Below are 18,545 nucleotides of genomic sequence, written 5' to 3' on the forward strand. Positions count from 1 at the left end.
ACACACTGACCAGTGCACTGCCTCACACACTGCCTCACACACTGACCAGGGCACTGCCTCACACACTGACTGACACACTGACCAGTGCACTGCCTCACACACTGACTGACACACTGACCAGGGCACTGCCTCACACACTGCCTCACACACTGACTGACACACTGACCAGGGCACTGCCTCACACACTGACTGACACACTGACCAGCGCACTGCCTCACACACTGCCTCACACACTGCCTGACACACTGACCAGGGCACTGCCTCACACACTGACTGACACACTGACCAGGGCACTGCCTCACACACTGCCTGACACACTGATTTACTGATGCACTGACACACCTCTGTCTCTATATCCCATTGAAAACACACTGTTCTCTCTTTGTGCTCCTCTTTCTCTGAAAGAAAGAGAGGAAAGGAAAACTGTTTTAGAAACTAAAAAGATATTAAGAAGATATCTGAATGCATGAACTCACCCCTAAAAAAAGCAACAGAAACTGGGATACCCGAGGATCCTCCTCCAGCTGCATTGCTGAGAGAGGGACTCATAGCGCCGCCCTGCTGGGCCACGTGGTACCATGTGGACTTCCAGAAGCACTCATGCTGGGAAAGGGGCAGCAGTCCAAACCAGGAGCCTAAATCCAGCTGCCCCCTTCCTCTGTCCTGCAGAGGGGGGCATTGTAACCGTGGAGCAGATCGGCCCCCCGAGTCACAGCCTGTCTCCCGGGCGTAGGGCCCACAGTGACAAGGGAGCTGCTGGGAGGAAGGGGAGCTCGACGAGAGACGTGCCTGACGTGGACACTAGGGGGCACTGTGGATCACAAAACTGCCCCAGCTGGTACAGCCTGGATTCAAGACTTCTGCAGTATGACGAAACTGTCCAACCGCAGGGGTGGATCCACCCTGGACATTTGAAGGGTGCTCCAGGAGTCATATGCCAGTGACCTGTGCATCGTGGGGCTCTGATTGTGTTTGTGTGGGGGAAATATTGGGCTTTGATACGACCGAGGGCTCGGAGATACTGTATCTCAGCATCATCTCTGAACAGGTGGAGCAAATCAGAATGTTGACCAATTACGCCAATTAATTACCAGATAATTAATGATGCAGACCATGAATGAAAACCAGATAAATCTCGAACTAATATCTGCCTCCAGCCCTGAAAAAGTTCTAGATTTTACCTTGAGTCCATTTTTAGTACTTCATATCCTTCAGAAAAGTAAGTACAGTAATGAGTTCAATTGAGTTAAGAATATTAAAAGTTAAGAAAACACATTTAGAACTGAGACTTGGGGTGGGCGGGGAGAAAGGGAGAGATGGACATATTTACACAGAGAGTTGTGGGAGGGTGGAACAAGCTGCCCAGCCATGTTATTGAAGCCGATACCCTGATGTCTTACAAGAAATCCTTCTGCATGGAAGCTGGATGAAATCCTGGGATCAATTGTCCACTAACGATTAAATGCACTGGATGGGCTGACTGGCTCCTCTTGTCTGCGACTGTGATTCTCTCTGATGGACTCAGCCTTGACCCACAGCAAGGTCTACCTGTTTATCAGGTTCATTTGGGCATTCCGGGGGTCTGAAACACAGAGTAGCGGTGAATGAGTGTAAGGGTACGGGGAGGCAGGAAGAGGAAAAGAAGACTATTGTAATTACAAACATTAATTTGATTTTGCATTTTAAAATGTCCTTGGGTTGTAAAATCATGCTACTGTGGACTCAGAGTGACAGGGTGTGGAGTTACACTGAAGACTTGTATTATACTTTGTATTTGATAAATATGTAAATAAAAGTATGTTCTTTTTTTCTTTAAAAGAGAAAGAAAATTGTCTCTTTGCTTTACTGTTACGTACATTACAGCACCGATAGACTCACCTGTACCTGCAGTTCAGCACTGACCTCAGACTCACCTGTACCTGCGGTACAGCACTGACCTAAGACTCACCTGTACCTGCAGTACAGCACTGACCTCAGACTCACCTGTACCTGCGGTACAGCACGACCTCAGACTCACCTGTACCTGCAGTACAGCACCGATAGACTCACCTGTACCTGCACTACAGCACGACCTCAGACTCACCTGTACCTGCAGTACAGCATCGATAGACTCACCTGTACCTGCAGTACAGCACTGACCTCAGACTCACCTGTACCTGCAGTACAGCACCGATAGACTCACCTGTACCTGCAGTACAGCACGACCTCAAACTCACCTGTACCTGCAGTACAGCACCGATAGACTCACCTGTACCTGCACTACAGCACGACCTCAGACTCACCTGTACCTGCAGTACAGCACCGATAGACTCACCTGTACCTGCAGTACAGCACTGACCTCAGACTCACCTGTACCTGCAGTACAGCACCGATAGACTCACCTGTACCTGCACTACAGCACGACCTCAGACTCACCTGTATCTGCGGTACAGCACCGATAGGCTCATCTGTACCTGCAGTACAGCACGACCTCAGACTCACCTGTACCTGCAGTACAGCACCGATAGACTCACCTGTACCTGCACTACAGCACGACCTCAGACTCACCTGTACCTGCAGTACAGCACTGACCTCAGACTCACCTGTACCTGCAGTACAGCACCAATAGACTCACCTGTACCTGCAGTACAGCACTGACCTCAGACTCACCTGTACCTGCAGTACAGCACTGATAGACTCACCTGTACCTGCACTACAGCACGACCTCAGACTCACCTGTACCTGCAGTACAGCACTGACCTCAGACTCACCTGTACCTGCAGTACAGCACCGATAGACTCACCTGTACCTGCAGTACAGCACTGACCTCAGACTCACCTGTACCTGCAGTACAGCACCGATAGACTCACCTGTACCTGCACTACAGCACGACCTCAGACTCACCTGTACCTGCAGTACAGCACTGACCTCAGACTCACCTGTATCTGCGGTACAGCACCGATAGGCTCATCTGTACCTGCAGTACAGCACGACCTCAGACTCACCTGTACCTGCAGTACAGCACCGATAGGCTCATCTGTACCTGCACTACAGCACGACCTCAGACTCACCTGTACCTGCAGTACAGCACTGACCTCAGACTCACCTGTATCTGCGGTACAGCACCAATAGGCTCATCTGTACCTGCAGTACAGCACGACCTCAGACTCACCTGTATCTGCGGTACAGCACCGATAGGCTCATCTGTACCTGCAGTACAGCACGACCTCAGACTCACCTGTACCTGCAGTACAGCACCGATAGACTCACCTGTACCTGCAGTACAGCACTGACCTCAGACTCACCTGTACCTGCAGTACAGCACTGACCTCAGACTCACCTGTATCTGCGGTACAGCACCGATAGGCTCATCTGTACCTGCAGTACAGCACGACCTCAGACTCACCTGTACCTGCAGTACAGCACCAATAGACTCACCTGTACCTGCAGTACAGCACTGACCTCAGACTCACCTGTACCTGCAGTACAGCACCGATAGACTCACCTGTACCTGCAGTACAGCACTGACCTCAGACTCACCTGTACCTGCGGTACAGCACCGATAGACTCATCTGTACCTGCAGTACAGCACGACCTCAGACTCACCTGTACCTGCAGTACAGCACCGATAGACTCACCTGTACCTGCAGTACAGCACTGACCTCAGACTCACCTGTACCTGCAGTACAGCACTGACCTCAGACTCACCTGTATCTGCGGTACAGCACCGATAGGCTCATCTGTACCTGCAGTACAGCACGACCTCAGACTCACCTGTACCTGCAGTAGAGCACTGACCTCAGACTCACCTGTACCTGCAGTAGAGCACTGACCTCAGACTCACCTGTACCTGCAGTACAGCACCGATAGACTCACCTGTACCTGCAGTAGAGCACTGACCTCAGACTCACCTGTACCTGCAGAAGAGCACTGACCTCAGACACCTGTACCTGCTGCAGAGCTGCCTTTACATACACAAGCACACTCTTGCACACAGACTTGCCTACACACACGAACACAGAAAATACTGACAGAAAGTCAAAATGTTTTATTGGCATGACCAATAAATTATGTTGTTGTGAAAGCAAATGAAATACACACAGCTTTTACAGACATTTACAGTACAAACATGCCAGTGGACATTTCTGTTGATCACATAGGAGACTCAGAAATACTGTCCCTGACTAAGCCTGTGTTGATTCTGTCTGTCAGGATATAATCTTTCCATTTTCTTCTGGGGGGGACAGAGAGACACGGCGAGCCCAGTCAGCCCTAATGACAAACATAACTCACAGCCATCATTGCACAGGACTGGACTGAGCCAAATCCCTCCTTCTCTGCCTCACTCTCTCTCCCCACCACTCCATCTCTCCCCCCCTCACACAGCCACACTCTCACAAACCCTCAATCAGCCTCTCACACACTCTCAGTCACGTTCCAGCAGTAAAGCCCCGTTCTGCAGCGCACAGCAGGAAAACCACTTTAGTCCGGAGTGTAAGAGCTGGGATCAAGTCCACAGGGAGCAGCTAAGAGCTTTCCCCTCCCCCTCCTCTCTGCAGGCCCATCACCCCCAGGGCTGCCGACACACTCAGCTGCTTTGTGTGTGTGCGAGTGTTGCTCCCCACGTCCACTGACGACTGTGATCCCCAGGGTGTCTGCTAGGCACAGTCCCATCATAGAGCCTCCCCAAACAGGAGACAAAACCAGGCACAACACAGAGCCTTCACAAACACTGCAACCACTACAAGTACTCTGGGTGAAACTCCTTATATTGCTAAAACTAATGCTATAATTAATACTACATCTACCACTAGCATTACTGCTGCTACTTCTACAATTAATACTATAATAACTAGCACTGCAGAGAAGTGGTTTCCCCATCACTGCTCTTTGGGAATGAGTGGTCAGAAGAAAGCTGACGGACGAGAGGAGGTTATTTGGACCAGGTTGTTTGTCCAGGGACAGAGAGGGCAGATCCGCTTCCTCTTCCTGCCTGTGACAGAGGACTGGGTGAGAGTGCGGAGGCGAGACTGGAGAGCCAGCACTCTGAATCTCTGCTTCCCCAACAGGGCACAGGGTGAGAGTGGAGTGTCATCACTTTGAATCCCTCATGTCCTACCAGAGCAGTTACAAAATTGGGCAGTGGAATCCCAGCATGTTGAGTTACACTACAGCCTCTTCTTCCAAAGACACATTGGGTATAAGCAGAAGAGACAGTCAAAGTATTTGCATGTCAGCACTTCTATCAGTTTTTTCTAAAACCGTTTTACCAAATTACCATCCGCACAGCAGAGACACTGTTATACCACATAACACTGCACGATTGACCATAGCAAGTTGTAATACGTGTGAACACAAACTGGTTCAGCTTTACAGCAGTGCCCTCTAGTGGACTCTCATGCCACAACCTGCAGTCTCACTGGCTGCTCAACTACAAAGACCACAATGCCTTGCTCTCCTCCAAGCCCAGCAGCTTCTATTAGAAATCCTTCAGCAACCTCATAAACTCCATAGCACCTCACTTCTCTACATTGGGGACCCCACTGCTGGCCATGGCTCACCTACACAGCACCCAGGGTAGAGAACTGTGAGGTTTGCGTGATGCGGGGTGTCAGGAAACGTACTGCACAGGCCCACGGGTGACCCCTGTGAAAGTGAACCCCAGTGCCCGAGAGGTGTGCGGTCACCCCAGATTGAGGTCCCAGGGTGTGAGGGTGACTGTCATCAACAGACCTACTGACCCACAAGACAAACAGGGAGACAGCTGACATTTTATTTCGGCAGTAAAAACACTGAAGAGGGACAGCTGGTCCACTGGACGTGCTGGACCCGTGGCCCCTCACAGAACCGGACGGTGCTGGTCGGCAGGAAAGGGGAGCTTCCCCTCGGTAAAGGGCAAACCCGGCCCATGTGGACAGAGGGCAGACGGACAAAGGAGCAAAAAACAAAAATAAAAACTTAAAAATAATACAAAAAAAAACTCCAATCATTTCTTGTCTTTCACAGTCTGTCTCCACTTCCAGAGCTCCTGAATCGTCTGTGTGGGAGAGAGAGAGGAATGAGTCACACACCGGCCACAAGGGGGAGACAGAGCACAGAGACATGGCAGCGGCCACAAGGGGGAAAAATTAAATTCTCACATTTTTATCGTCCACCTTGAAACCGTTCTTCACAAAGTTCTCAAACTTGGCTTCCACTTTGGGCAGCATGACTCCCTGCGGAGAGAGAAACGGACAGGATGGCTGAGGACCAGGGGGCCAGCGCGGTCAGGCAACTGGACAAGGGGCCACCACGGCGCCCACACTGACCTTCTCCACGCCGACCATCATCTTGGCCTTGATCTCGGCCAGGCTGAGGGGGGCACGGGGCGTCTGGGGCTTCCTGTCTCCTTGGCCCTTGGTGTTGGGGGTCTTCGGGGTCTTGGGAGTCTGCTGGAGATGGGGGAGAGTGTGGTCAGCATCCCCAGTACTAGCCACACAACTGGGCTGCTAGCCCACAGGGGAAGGAAAAGAGGAACAGAACGCTTCTGGGTCAGAATCCCCCCCCCCCCCCCCCATTAGGGATCAGACTGAACCCGACCAGAACCAACTCCAACTTTTCCCACCCTCACTGCTCCGAAACGGGCCGGAACGCCAACTGAACCGGATTCCTTGGACCGCCGCACCCAAGGTCTCCTCTCCCCCAGTGGGAAGGTTCTGATGTCCCACGGGTTACCCCACTCCTCCCCCCAAAGCAGGGGCTCATGGTCCTGGCTGGGGGACCCCTGGGTGAATGGGGTTCTGTGTTCAGCTCTTCAGAAGAGCAGGGTGTGTGTGCGCCCCCTCCTGCCTCAAGCTAGCAGCTCCACCCCAGCCAGTAAAACCCACTGGAAAGAGCTCCCTTTTCACACCACAGCTCTTTCACAATAACCATTTGACCCAGTACAGAGTCACGGGGGAGCTGGAGCCTAACCAGCAAGCAACAGACACACCAGGGTAAGGACGGGCTCAAACACCCCCTCACCCAAGGCCAAGACTGTCCAGAAGCCCACTGACCTGCCAGCATGTCTCGGGCCCACGGGAGGAACATGCAAACTCCAGTTTACCATCCGAGTCTCACAGCCGGCTAACCGACAGACCCAGATAACTACAGGAGACCGGGAAGCGTGCGAGGAAGGCGTGCACCGTTGTCGCACGAGGAAGAACGACTAGCGGAGAAGCCGCGTGAGCAGGGCCGACACCTTCCATGCACCAGCGAGGGCAATCTCGGTGGGCCCCTGCAGGAGCAGCACTGATCCCCCCCCCCAGTCTAAACTCTCCACCCCACTACCCGATGGCCAATCCCAGCAAACTACTCCAGCCGGTTGACCGCCCTCAGCTCGAACCCGCAGCCACGCGCACCGGGAGTCAATCACTCGCAGACCAGCACAGCTCTTCGCACTCGGCTTTATTGTCCTCCTGTTTCAGTCAGCAGCGACACATCGGCACCGTTTCCCCGCGGCCTGACGATGCCAACAGCTGCCTCGGGGGTTAAACGACTTCGCGGGGAGAAGAAATAAAATAAAATGCCATCACAAGGGGAAAACGGGTCCGAGGACCGCAGCATCCAGCTCGCGATCCAACACACGGGGAAAACTGCCCGTCTGGACACTGGAGAACTCCCGTCTGCTGAGGACACCCAAGGCGGGCGGCTCCCCACCGTCCAGCCGGTGTCACGGGTCACCCCACGGGCTCAGCTGAGGCAGGACTGGAGGGCTCCAAAGCTTCATGGACCGTTTAAACGGGCGACTCGCGAGAACAGCAGAGGCTCCAGGCGCTCAGACAAGGGGGCCCCGTGCGAAACGGGCCACACCCGGCGCCTACACCCGACACCTCCGGCTCGGGGCTTTCCGGGCCACGGGACCACTGGGGAACCCGGTCAGTACCTGGTTCTGTTTCTCGGCGGGAGTGGCTGGGGTCTGCATCTTCCCATTCTGACTGGGGGTCTTGGCTGGTGTTTTCTTCTGGGGCTGAAGGGGAGAGAGAGAGATGGGGGGGGGGGGGGTTGTAGGTCAGGCAGGCAGAGGCAGGCCAGAGAAACTGGACACAGACAGATCAGGCTCAGTGAGCACATGCATCAGCAGGCAAGAGGTCAGTCTTACCTTCACTGGAGTTTCTTCTTCCTCCTCACTCTCCTCTTCGTCATCCTCGTCCTCATCGTCCCTGTTTGAGAAGCCAGGTGAGAGGGTTAGACTCCAGGGTGCGTTCAACAGCAACAGGGAGGAAGACAGGCCAGGGGGCAGACACGAGACTTACTCATCGTCATCATCCTCCTCATCTTCGTCATCCTCATCGTCATCTTCCTCCTCCTCCAGCTTCATCTTTTTCTATGGAAACAGACAGTGGGGATTTAGGTGAATAAGTGAGGAATTATAAAGCAGGGTGCGAACTGGGATGAAGGACAGGGGGTCTCACTGACCTGCTGAGGTTTGGACTTCACCACTCCAGCAGGCCTCTTGACAGACTTCCTGGACTCTTCTTCCTCTTCCTCATCCTCCTCCTCCCCAAAGCACATGTCTTCTGACACTGCAGGAGTGGACAGGGGTCAACACCACAGGACCCAGAACATCAGCTAATTAAACCCTAAACCTCTGTGCCCACCCACTTTTAGAAGCCTTACAGTACTTGCTATTTTATCACTGTTGTGGTTTCTAAACAAGAAGCACTTTAATCCAGGCACCATGGAATATTTTAAAGACATGTCTGTTAAACACCAGCACTTAAATAACATCTACAACTGCGGTGTATTTCTAGTGCATAGTTTCCTGTATTTATATTCTCACTACCTGCATGCAGAACCCTACATTTGTGTACATTAAACATCTACCAGCACTTTCCCCATTCTCGAATTTGATCCATTTCTTTTCAGCGCTTGGTGTGCCACTTCTATAGCGCTTGCTGACCCTTTCAATGGAGTCATCAGCAACTCGATTAGTTCGCTACCTCTAGATTGTTGGTATAAATTAGGTTGAGCGGTGATCATAGTACAGTGTTGACAAAGTAAAAATATCATATTGTACAGTCAAGACCAACTTCTAGCTTATTGCTGTCCAGACTATTCATTTTCTGAAACCCCAATCAGAGATCCTAACTCTGGTTATTGTGTAGCCAGATGCATTGTGGGAACCCACAAGCACCAAAACACTGTGCCCCCTCCCCCCCACTCCAGACAGTTGGACTCACCCATCAGATGCTGTCCGCTGATGTGAACCGGACCAGAACCCGCCTTGAGCCGGAAAAGCACTGGAGGTGTGATCTCGAACCCGCCCAGGCACACCTGTAAGTCAGACAAGACCGGTCAGCCGGGGCGGACCACAGCAGGAACCCCAGTGGACAGGCGGGTCTCACCACCCAGAGATGCGAGCGTATGCATCAGGCCCTACCCTACGCCCCCTTGGCCAAGCGTCGTCGGGCTGCATACTGCCCACCTGCCCCAGGGTCACCCTCCCCTCCCACAGTCAAGCCCACAGGGCCCTCCCTGGACACTCACGCTGGGCAGGGTGGACGGCCGCAGGGAGGCCAGCACTGTCCGCACCGTCTGGCCCTCGGAGTCCTGCCCCTCCACCTCCACCACGTGCAGCTCGTCCTTCGTGCTGGGGTCAACGCACACCTGGAGAGACAGAGAGGGTGAGCAGGCTGCACCGAGGTCAGAGGTCATCCACGGAAGCTCCAAACCACCCCCAATCTACAAGTCAACCAGAGGACACCAGCGGACACTGCCGGCAAGTACTCAACACTGAGAACAGGAGGCACTTCCTTACGCCCTGACACAGAGCTGTGGGAGTGGAACATGCTGCCCTGCCATGTTGCTGTAGCTCTTTCAGTAAAGGGCTGGGTGAGATCCTCCAGTCAGGACAGGAGGCGGTTTTAGCCTGTCGTGTCTTTGGTAGTGTATAAATGGCCTCCTCTCATTCCTAAATGTTTTACAAACACTGGAAATTTAACAGTGACCTTGGAATTTCTTCCAGGTAGGCTACCAGTTTTCATACAACTCAAAACTTCACAAAAAAATAAGTAAATATCAGCACCCACTGTAATATATAAACCTTAAAACAGGCAAATTACCGTTTTTAATTTAATATCTACCTGATTAATTCAGTATGAAACTGTACTGCTGCTTCAGTGAGAACAGGGGGCTCTTTACACAAAGGGTGGTGAGAGTGTGGAACAAACCCCTGTATTCTATCAGGAAACGGCTGAACCCGGGGATCAACTAGCCTGCTGGGCCGGAGAGGAGAGACTCACCATCCTGAGAGACAGCTGGTGCTCGTATTCGTCGTCCTCGGGGTTGAAGACGGTGTCCTTGCCCGCCCTCAGCTCACACCCTGGGGAGCAGACAGCACGGAGGACAGCGGGTAAGCGGGGGTGCCACTTCCCGGCAGCCTCCCGGCCGCCCACAGCCGTCGCCACGGAAACAGGGGGTGGGGTGGAGGGGGGGGGGGGGAAGACCGCGACTCGGGACCACGTGGTAGCCACGTGCGCGGTCTGGGGGTCCGAGTGGGTAAACCGAGGAGTCCTCTCGTGGGACAGCAGGATGGGCGAAAACAAAAAAAAAAACCGGACTTCGCAGTTCCCAAGGCCTGAAACTCCGCCTCTACAGAGGACAGACTTTATCGTCGAAAACCGGGTCTAAATCAGAGACCCCCTCGATCTCGGCGCAACGCGGCTCATTTGTCACACGCGCGAGTGCAACCAGCTGCTTGTGCTTCTTCTCTCCCGTACTTTCACTCGCCGCGAAGTTTTTTTTAAAGCAGCTGCCCTTTAGCGTCCCGAGCCGAGGAGCCAGGTCCCGGACAGCCCCTGAACCCCGGAGGCGCCATTCCCCCCCCCACCCCCAGCGGCACAGCGCACACGTGTTCGCCCGCTTCCTCGCCACACGGCCAGCGGCTCGCTTCTAAACCGACATTTCTGCGCTTTAAATAAAAGGACAAAAGAGAACCGACGGAGGGTCGCTCCTCTAGCGCCTACCCCAGCACCCAGGCCACAAACAGCGATCGATCAGGTCTCCTCCGCCCGCTGCGGGTCGCACGACTCCCGGACCGCGGCACCGTGGTCCCCCGCTCGGCTCGGAGCGCGGAAACCAGAGAGAAGCGGTCTAAGGGACGCACGCCTGGGATATAAGACCACTGCAGGACGACCTCAGAATGTCGCGCTTCCCAGCTCCACTCAACTAAACGAGCTCGCCGGCTCCTTACCGTACAAAAAGTTCTGCGGGCCCATCTGCTCCGTATCCATGCTGCTGTCCATCTTCAACTCGCCACCCCTCCACAGGCCAAAATGAGCTCCGCAGCGACGCACACGTCCCTGACTCCCGCGGAAATACGCCCCGCAGGCGCAGGGAGAGTGACGTCCCGAGCTGAGTATCCAATCACAACCCTTCTTTAGGGGAAGCCACACCCACACTAGTGGAAGCGGCTGCGCTCTTTCCTTCTACCCAACCGCAGCGTTTTCTCGCTAGACGCCACACCCCCTAAATCTCCTCTGATTGGACACAGGCAGACTGTGCCAAAACGATAGAGAGGATTCACCTTTGTGATGGCCTCGCTGTAGTAGAAGGAATCAAGATGCCATATTGGGTGGGTGTGAAGGGCAATACAAGCAGCAGAGTTAAAGATAAGAGTTGCCTAATAATCATTAATTAAAAAAGCAGGCCCAGGGGAGGAAAGAGAACACTTCACCAGCAGAAGTAAGAGGAGTTCAGTCCTCCTGCAGCCCCACGACACACAGATCAGGGGAGGAGAGAGAAACTGTACAAGACCAGAGTGGGGTTCAGTCCTCCTGCAGCCCCACGACACACAGATCAGGGGAGGAGAGAGAAACTGTACGAGACCAGAGTGGGGTTCAGTCCTCCTGCAGCCCCACAGCACACAGATCAGGGGAGGAGAGAGAAACTGTACGAGACCAGAGTGGGGTTCAGTCCTCCTGCAGCCCCACAGCACACAGATCAGGGGAGGAGAGAGAAATTGCTTTATCAGCTGCATGAGGGGGAGACTTTAGGGAGGACAGGCTGGCTGATCTCTGTGGTTTTGCCATGAGAGCACACTTGGAGTATCCTGTGTTGGAGGAAATGGCCTCTGATGGATTTACCTGCTTCAAGACAACAGTTAAACACAACGTATGGAGAGGACACGTGTGTGTCAGTGTGTGTGTGTCAGTGTATCAGTATTTCTATCAGTGTGTTTATGTTAGTCAGTGTGTGTAATAGTTTGTCAATGTGTATCAGTGTGTGTTTGTGTCAGTGTATCCAGAGTCTCAGTGTGCATGTAAAAGTGTAACAATTTGTGTTTGCATCAGTCAGTGTCTATTAGTGTGTGAATGTGTATGTGTTGGTCTGCTTCAGTTTGTGTCAGTGTGTGCTTGTGTCAGACAGTGTGTGTAGCAGTGTATGAATGTGATTTAGTGTATGCATCAATGTGTATCAGTCTGTTTTTGTGTGTGTGTGTCAGAGTTTGTATATCAGTGTGTATCAGTCTGTGACAGTGTATCAATGTACAGTGTGTGCCTGTCAGCGTGTGTGAGCATGTCAGTGTGTGTAACACTATGTATTAGTGTGTATCGGTGTGTTTCAGTGTGTGATTCAATGTGTGTCAGTTTGTGTATCACTGTGTGTGTCAATGTGTGTACCAGTTGTGTTTCAGGGTGCTAAAGTGTATAACAATTTGTGTTTCAGTGTGTGACAGTGTAAGTATCGGTGTGTAATAGTGTGTTTCAATGTGTGTAACAGTGTGTATCACTGTTTCAAAGTGTGTCATTGTGTCTCAGTGTGTTTTAATGTATTTCAATGTGTAAAAGTGTGTCAGTGTGTAAGTGTGTATCAGTATGCCTTTCAGTGTGTAACAGTGTGTGTATCAGTGTGAAACTGTGTATCAGTGTGTGTTTAAGTATGTAACAGTGAGTGTAACAGTGTGTGTATCAGTGTCTTTCAGTAAGTTTCAGTGTGTATCAGCGTGTGTTTCAGTGTGTGTTTAAGTATGTAACAGTGAGTGTAACAGTGTGTGTATCAGTGTTTTTCAGTAAGTTTCAGTGTGTATCAGTGTGTGTTTAAGTATGTAACAGTGAGTGTAACAGTGTGTGTATCAGTGTTTTTCAGTAAGTTTCAGTGTGTATCAGTGTGTGTTTAAGTATGTAACAGTGTGTGTATCAGTGTCTTTCAGTAAGTTTCAGTGTTTCAGTGTGTGTTTAAGTATGTAACAGTGAGTGTAACAGTGTGTGTATCAGTGTCTTTCAGTAAGTTTCAGTGTGTGTTTAAGTATGTAACAGTGAGTGTAACAGTGTGTGTATCAGTGTTTTTCAGTAAGTTTCAGTGTGTATCAGTGTGTGTTTAAGTATGTAACAGTGTGTGTATCAGTGTCTTTCAGTAAGTTTCAGTGTGTTTCAGTGTGTGTTTAAGTATGTAACAGTGAGTGTAACAGTGTGTGTATCAGTGTCTTTCAGTAAGTTTCAGTGTGTATCAGCGTGTGTTTCAGTGTGTGTTTAAGTATGTAACAGTGTGTGTATCAGTGTCTTTCAGTAAGTTTCAGTGTGTATCAGTGTGTGTTTAAGTATGTAACAGTGTGTGTATCAGTGAGTGCATCAGTGTGTGTAACAGTGTGTTTCAGTGTGTATCAGTGTGTGTTTCAGTGTGTTTCAGTGTGTTTCAGTGTGTTTCAGTGTGTAAGAGTGTGTGTGTGTGTGTCAGCGAGGGAGGAAGAATAACAGTCCCAGATCTCTCCTCGGTGTCCGGGGACGGAGGGGCGGATCAAAGCGGCGGTGCTGGGAATGTGGGAATGTGGGAATGTTAGTGCTGGAGCGGAGCGCAGGAATGCAGACGGAGGAGTGTGAGAGTCTGACCCAGACAGCGGGCCACTCCCCAGCCCTGGCAGAGCCCGGCAGAACTGAGCGCGGATCCTTTTTCACCTCGCCTCTCCGCCGGGAGCGCCTGTTTGCGCTGCTCAAATTGGCATCAGGTGTGAGCCGGGGGGCCCGGGACGGGGGGGCTCAGCGCTACTCCTCCCCCCCCCCCCCGGCCGGGAGCACAGCTGCAGCCCCTGCCTGCCAGCTCTGAGTCAGAGCCCCTCTCCTCTCCCACCCCTCCTCTGGCACACCCGCCGACACACGCGGGACAGGGGGCTCCGTCTGGAGCAGGCTGCCAGCAGGCTGCCGAGCCTCCCCTGGGCCCGGCGACATTAAACATGCAGTTCGCCTTGCCGCCACAAGGTGGCGCTGGTAGACTGCATAAAATAGCGTGCAGAGACCAAATAGAAACACCAGGGGGCGACAAAACCGTTCTCCCGTTCTTGGCAGGTCAACTGAAGTTTTTGTTTCAGAATCTGACTTGGTTCCAACAATATTAAACTCTCCCTGGCATAAAGAGATTACCAGACATTTTATTTCTTTTTTGGATTGTTTGGTTTCCTATTTTAGTCCCAGTTATCTTTCACCATTTCAGAATAAAAGTTTTCCTTCAACTCGAACGACTGGTCTTCTGCGCACTGGTAGCTCAGCATGGCCTCAGTTCATAGGAAAGAGTTTTTCACTCCCTAATCTAACACAGGTGTTTCCAGCCAAGAAAAAGACTCCGAAATTTCCTTGAAAATGAATGCGCTCCCACACTGACCACCTGCTGGACAGAGCGCGGAGCTGCTGAGAAAAATCTAAATATTTACTCTCTCACAGGTGTCAGGATGAAGGCTGGTCAGCATGTACCCCTGCGTGTTGATCGACTCTGTGCCAGGACAGAGTGTCTGGCCCTGTGTCAGCACAAAGTCCAGACCCCGGGAGATTCCTGGGACACAGTGAGGAGATTCCTGGGACACAGTGAGGAGATTCCTGGGACAGAGGGACAGTGGTGAAGGGACACAGTGAGCAGATTCCTGGGACACAGTGAGGAGATTCCTGGGACAGAGGGACAGTGGTGAAGGGACACAGTGAGGAGATTCCTGGGACAGAGGGACAGTGGTGAAGGGACACAGTGAGGAGATTCCTGGGACAGAGGGACAGTGGTGAAGGGACACAGTGAGGAGATTCCTGGGACAGAGGGACAGTGGTGAAGGGACACAGTGAGGAGATTTCTGGGACAGAGGGACAGTGGTGAAGGGGCAGCTTTGACCCTCTTTCTCAGTGTAGAGATTTCTCTTCCTACTTCCTCCTACTGAGAGTAACAAACACACTTCTCTCCCAGACTCTTTCCCATTAGCATTTTAATGATTGAGGCAGTAATAATTGCTTTAAAGGGACAGCAATATACAGAGGTGAAATAAATAGTTTTATAATAATAATAACATCAATAATAATATTTTTACTTATTCCCTTTATTACTGGTTTATGAGGCGTTGGTAAATTCCACCGAATGTCTTTGTAGCAGCATTCTGTACTCCGATAAATACAGGAACATCTCGCTCCCGGGTCACGTTTACAAAAAACACAAGTATAGAGATAATTGCCCCCCCTTCAGAGTCAGGGCGCTGATCTGCCTCTGCAGCGCTCCCCTGAAAACCCCCTGCCGCTTCTAGGGGTCTCCCGGGGGGGGCGATGTCAGTAACATCCAGTTTCTTTGGTCGATATAATTTTTGGTACGATTCCCAGCTCCCAGGTTCAGTCCAGGCAGTGCTGTTCTGGGATGGGATACTGGGGGGAAGAAGAGGAGGGATCTTGTGTTGTGTGTGTGTGTGTGTGTGTGTGTGTGTGTGTGTGGTGGGGGGGGGAGCTCCCAAAATCCCCTCTCCCTGCCTCCCTGCGGCCCCTCAGTCTCAGTTTTTCCCTTCTGAAAGGCATAGAAGTCAGTGGTGGTGGTGGTGGGGGGGGGGGGGGGGGGGGGCATCCACAGCCTGGCTGCAGGACTGCACTGGCTTCACTCTTCTGTACTGCAGCTCCTCTCCGGTCAAGTCCAGTACCACACTTTACTATCTCCTCCACTCCAGTCCAGGCTAGTGGTAGTCCAGTACCACACTTTACTGTTCACTCCAGTTCATCCAGTACCATCATTTTGCTGTCCACTCCAGTACTGCTTTTTACTGTCCACTCTAGTTCAGTCCGGTAACACACTTTACTGTCCACTCCAGTTTAGTCCAGTCAAGTCCAGTACCACACTTTATTGTCCCCTTGTGCCCAGGACTGTGCTGTACTGTCCATTCCAGTCCAGGACTGTGCTGTATTGTCCACTCCAGTCCAGGACTGTGCTGTATTGTCCACTCCAGTCCAGGACTGTGCTGTACTGTCCACTCCAGGCCAGGACTGTGCTGTATTGTCCACTCTTGTCCAGGAAAGTGCTGCCCTTAGAGTTTTTGCAGTTTAAATAACCTTCTTCACTTGTAATACACTACAGAGTAACATGTATATGCAAAGCAGTGTCTATACATTCCTGTTCATGCTATACTTACGATCTGTTACTTTTGTATCAGTGAAACAGTACTATGACTTCTATAGTACTCTAACTGTAAACTGTACTCAATTGTCTCTTATATAACATACTGTCTAGTGTGCACTGTACAGTCATTAGTGCACAGTACTGTCTATAGTGTGCTGTCCCTCTGCACACTGTCTACACAGTACTATCTGTAATGTACAGTCTTTAGTAATTGTCTGCACTATACTATCTATAGTATACTGTCTTTTATGTAGTGTCTGTAGTGTATTCTCTACACAGTACTATCTACTGTCACAGTAGACTGTCTAAGGTGTACTGTGAACAAAGTACTGTCTATTGGGTACTGTCGATAATGTATTGTTTATATTGGAATACCTCTAGTGTGCTGTTTCCTCTCTACTGTCTATAATGTACTGTCTTCACAGACCTATCTACTGTTTGCTGTGTTCTGTATACTGTCTAGAGCACACCATTCGCATTGTACTATTTATAGTGTACTGTCTTGTGTGTTCACCCTACACTGGACCATCTACATTGTGGTGTCTTCTCTGTAATGTCTACACAGGATATCTATAGTGTACTGTCTTTGCTGTTTTGTCTAATAATGTACAGCCTTCTTTGTACTGTCAACACTGTACTATCTCTACTGTTCTGTACTGTCTGTTTTGTATTGCCTTCTGTGTACTGTCTTCAATGTATCGTCCAATCCTCTCCAGTCTTGGACTATGCTGTACTGTCCACTCCAGTCCAGGACTGTCCTGTATTGTCTACTCCAGTGCAGGACTGTGTTGTATTGTCCACTCCTCTCCAGGACTGTGCTGTACTTTCTTCTCAAGTCCACGACTGTGCCGCATTGTCCACTCCAGGCCAGGACTGTGCTGTACTGTCCACTCCAGGCCAGGACTGTGCTGTATTGTCCACTCCTGTCCAGGAATGTGCTGCCCTTAGAGCTTTGCAGTTTAAATAACCTTCTTCACTTGTAATACACTACAGAGCAACATGTATATGCAAAACAGTGTCTATAGAGTATCGTCTACACTGCAATATCTTCAGTGCACTGTCAACACCATTCTATCTGTACTGTCTACACTGTACTATCCATAGTGTACTGTCTGCAGTGTCCTGTCAACACTGTACTGTCCATAGTGTCCTGTCAGCACTGTACTGTCTACACTGTACTATCCATAGTGTACTGTCTGCAGTGTCCTGTCAACACTGTACTGTCTATATTGTACTGTCTACACTGTACTGTCTATAATGTGCTGTCTGCACTGTACTATTTATAGTGTACTGTATACACCATACTATCCATAGTGTTCTGTCTTCAGTCTACTGTCTACACTATATTGTCTATAGCTTACTGTCTACACTGTCTATTCACTATCCACTATAGTGTACTGCCTATACTGTAATGTTAATAGTGTACTGTCAACATTGTACTATCTACAGTGTTCTGTCGTTAGTGTATTAACTACACTGTACTGTCTATAGCATACTGACTACCTTGTACTGTCTATGATATACTGTTTTTATTGTCCTCTCTATACTGTACTTTTAATAGTGTACTGTTTACACTGTTCTATCTAGTGTACTGTCTACACTGTACAGGGTATAGTGTACTGTTCACTGTAGTAACTATAGTGACCTGTCTATAGTGTACTGTCTACACTGTACGGGGTATAGTGTACTGTTCACTGTAGTAACTATAGTGTCCTGTCTAAAGTGTACTGTCTACACTATATGGGGTATAGTGTACTGTTCACTGTAGTAACTATAGTGACCTGTCTATAGTGTACTGTCTACACTGTACTGGGTATAGTGTACTGTTCAGTGTAGTAACTATAGTGTCCTGTCTATACTGTATGGGGTATAGTGTACTCTTCAGTGTAGTAACTATAGTGTCCTGTCTATAGTGTACTGTCTTCAGTGCATTGTCTACACTGTTCTATCTATAGTGTACTGTCTACACTGTACTTGGTATAGTGTACTGTTCGGTGTAGTAGCTATAGCGTCCTGTCTATAGCATACTGTCTACACTGTCCTATCAGTGTCCTGTCAGTGCAGTGTCTTAGTAATATTAGGACAGCACACACACAGCAGAAAGAGATAAGAATCACACAATGCACTGTCTGGAGAAGCATGAGTGCTGCACACTCTCCTGTGTACCTTCCTGTCTGCACTGCCCGGGGCCGTGGGGCAGAGAG

At 50.6% G+C, this 18,545-nt stretch overlaps 1 protein-coding gene across 1 annotated transcript; it reads right to left on the reverse strand.

Annotated features, from left to right (window-relative positions):
• Nucleotides 1-5,738: 5,738 nt before the first annotated feature.
• On the reverse strand, nt 5,739-11,320 carry npm1a (nucleophosmin 1a). Its single transcript, XM_088931773.1, has 11 exons — nt 11,192-11,320; nt 10,242-10,321; nt 9,487-9,606; nt 9,180-9,273; nt 8,416-8,522; nt 8,253-8,323; nt 8,099-8,159; nt 7,883-7,966; nt 6,288-6,410; nt 6,120-6,194; nt 5,739-6,016 (listed from the first exon to the last, which is right to left on the reverse strand). Exons 1-11 carry the CDS (start codon nt 11,241-11,243, stop codon nt 5,966-5,968), a joined length of 918 nt encoding a protein of 305 aa, XP_088787899.1. The 5' UTR covers nt 11,244-11,320; the 3' UTR covers nt 5,739-5,965.
• Nucleotides 11,321-18,545: the final 7,225 nt, after the last annotated feature.

Source organism: Atractosteus spatula, chromosome 14 (assembly GCF_055471065.1).
Source record: "Atractosteus spatula isolate fAtrSpa1 chromosome 14, fAtrSpa1.hap1, whole genome shotgun sequence".
Lineage (NCBI taxonomy): Eukaryota > Metazoa > Chordata > Actinopteri > Semionotiformes > Lepisosteidae > Atractosteus > Atractosteus spatula.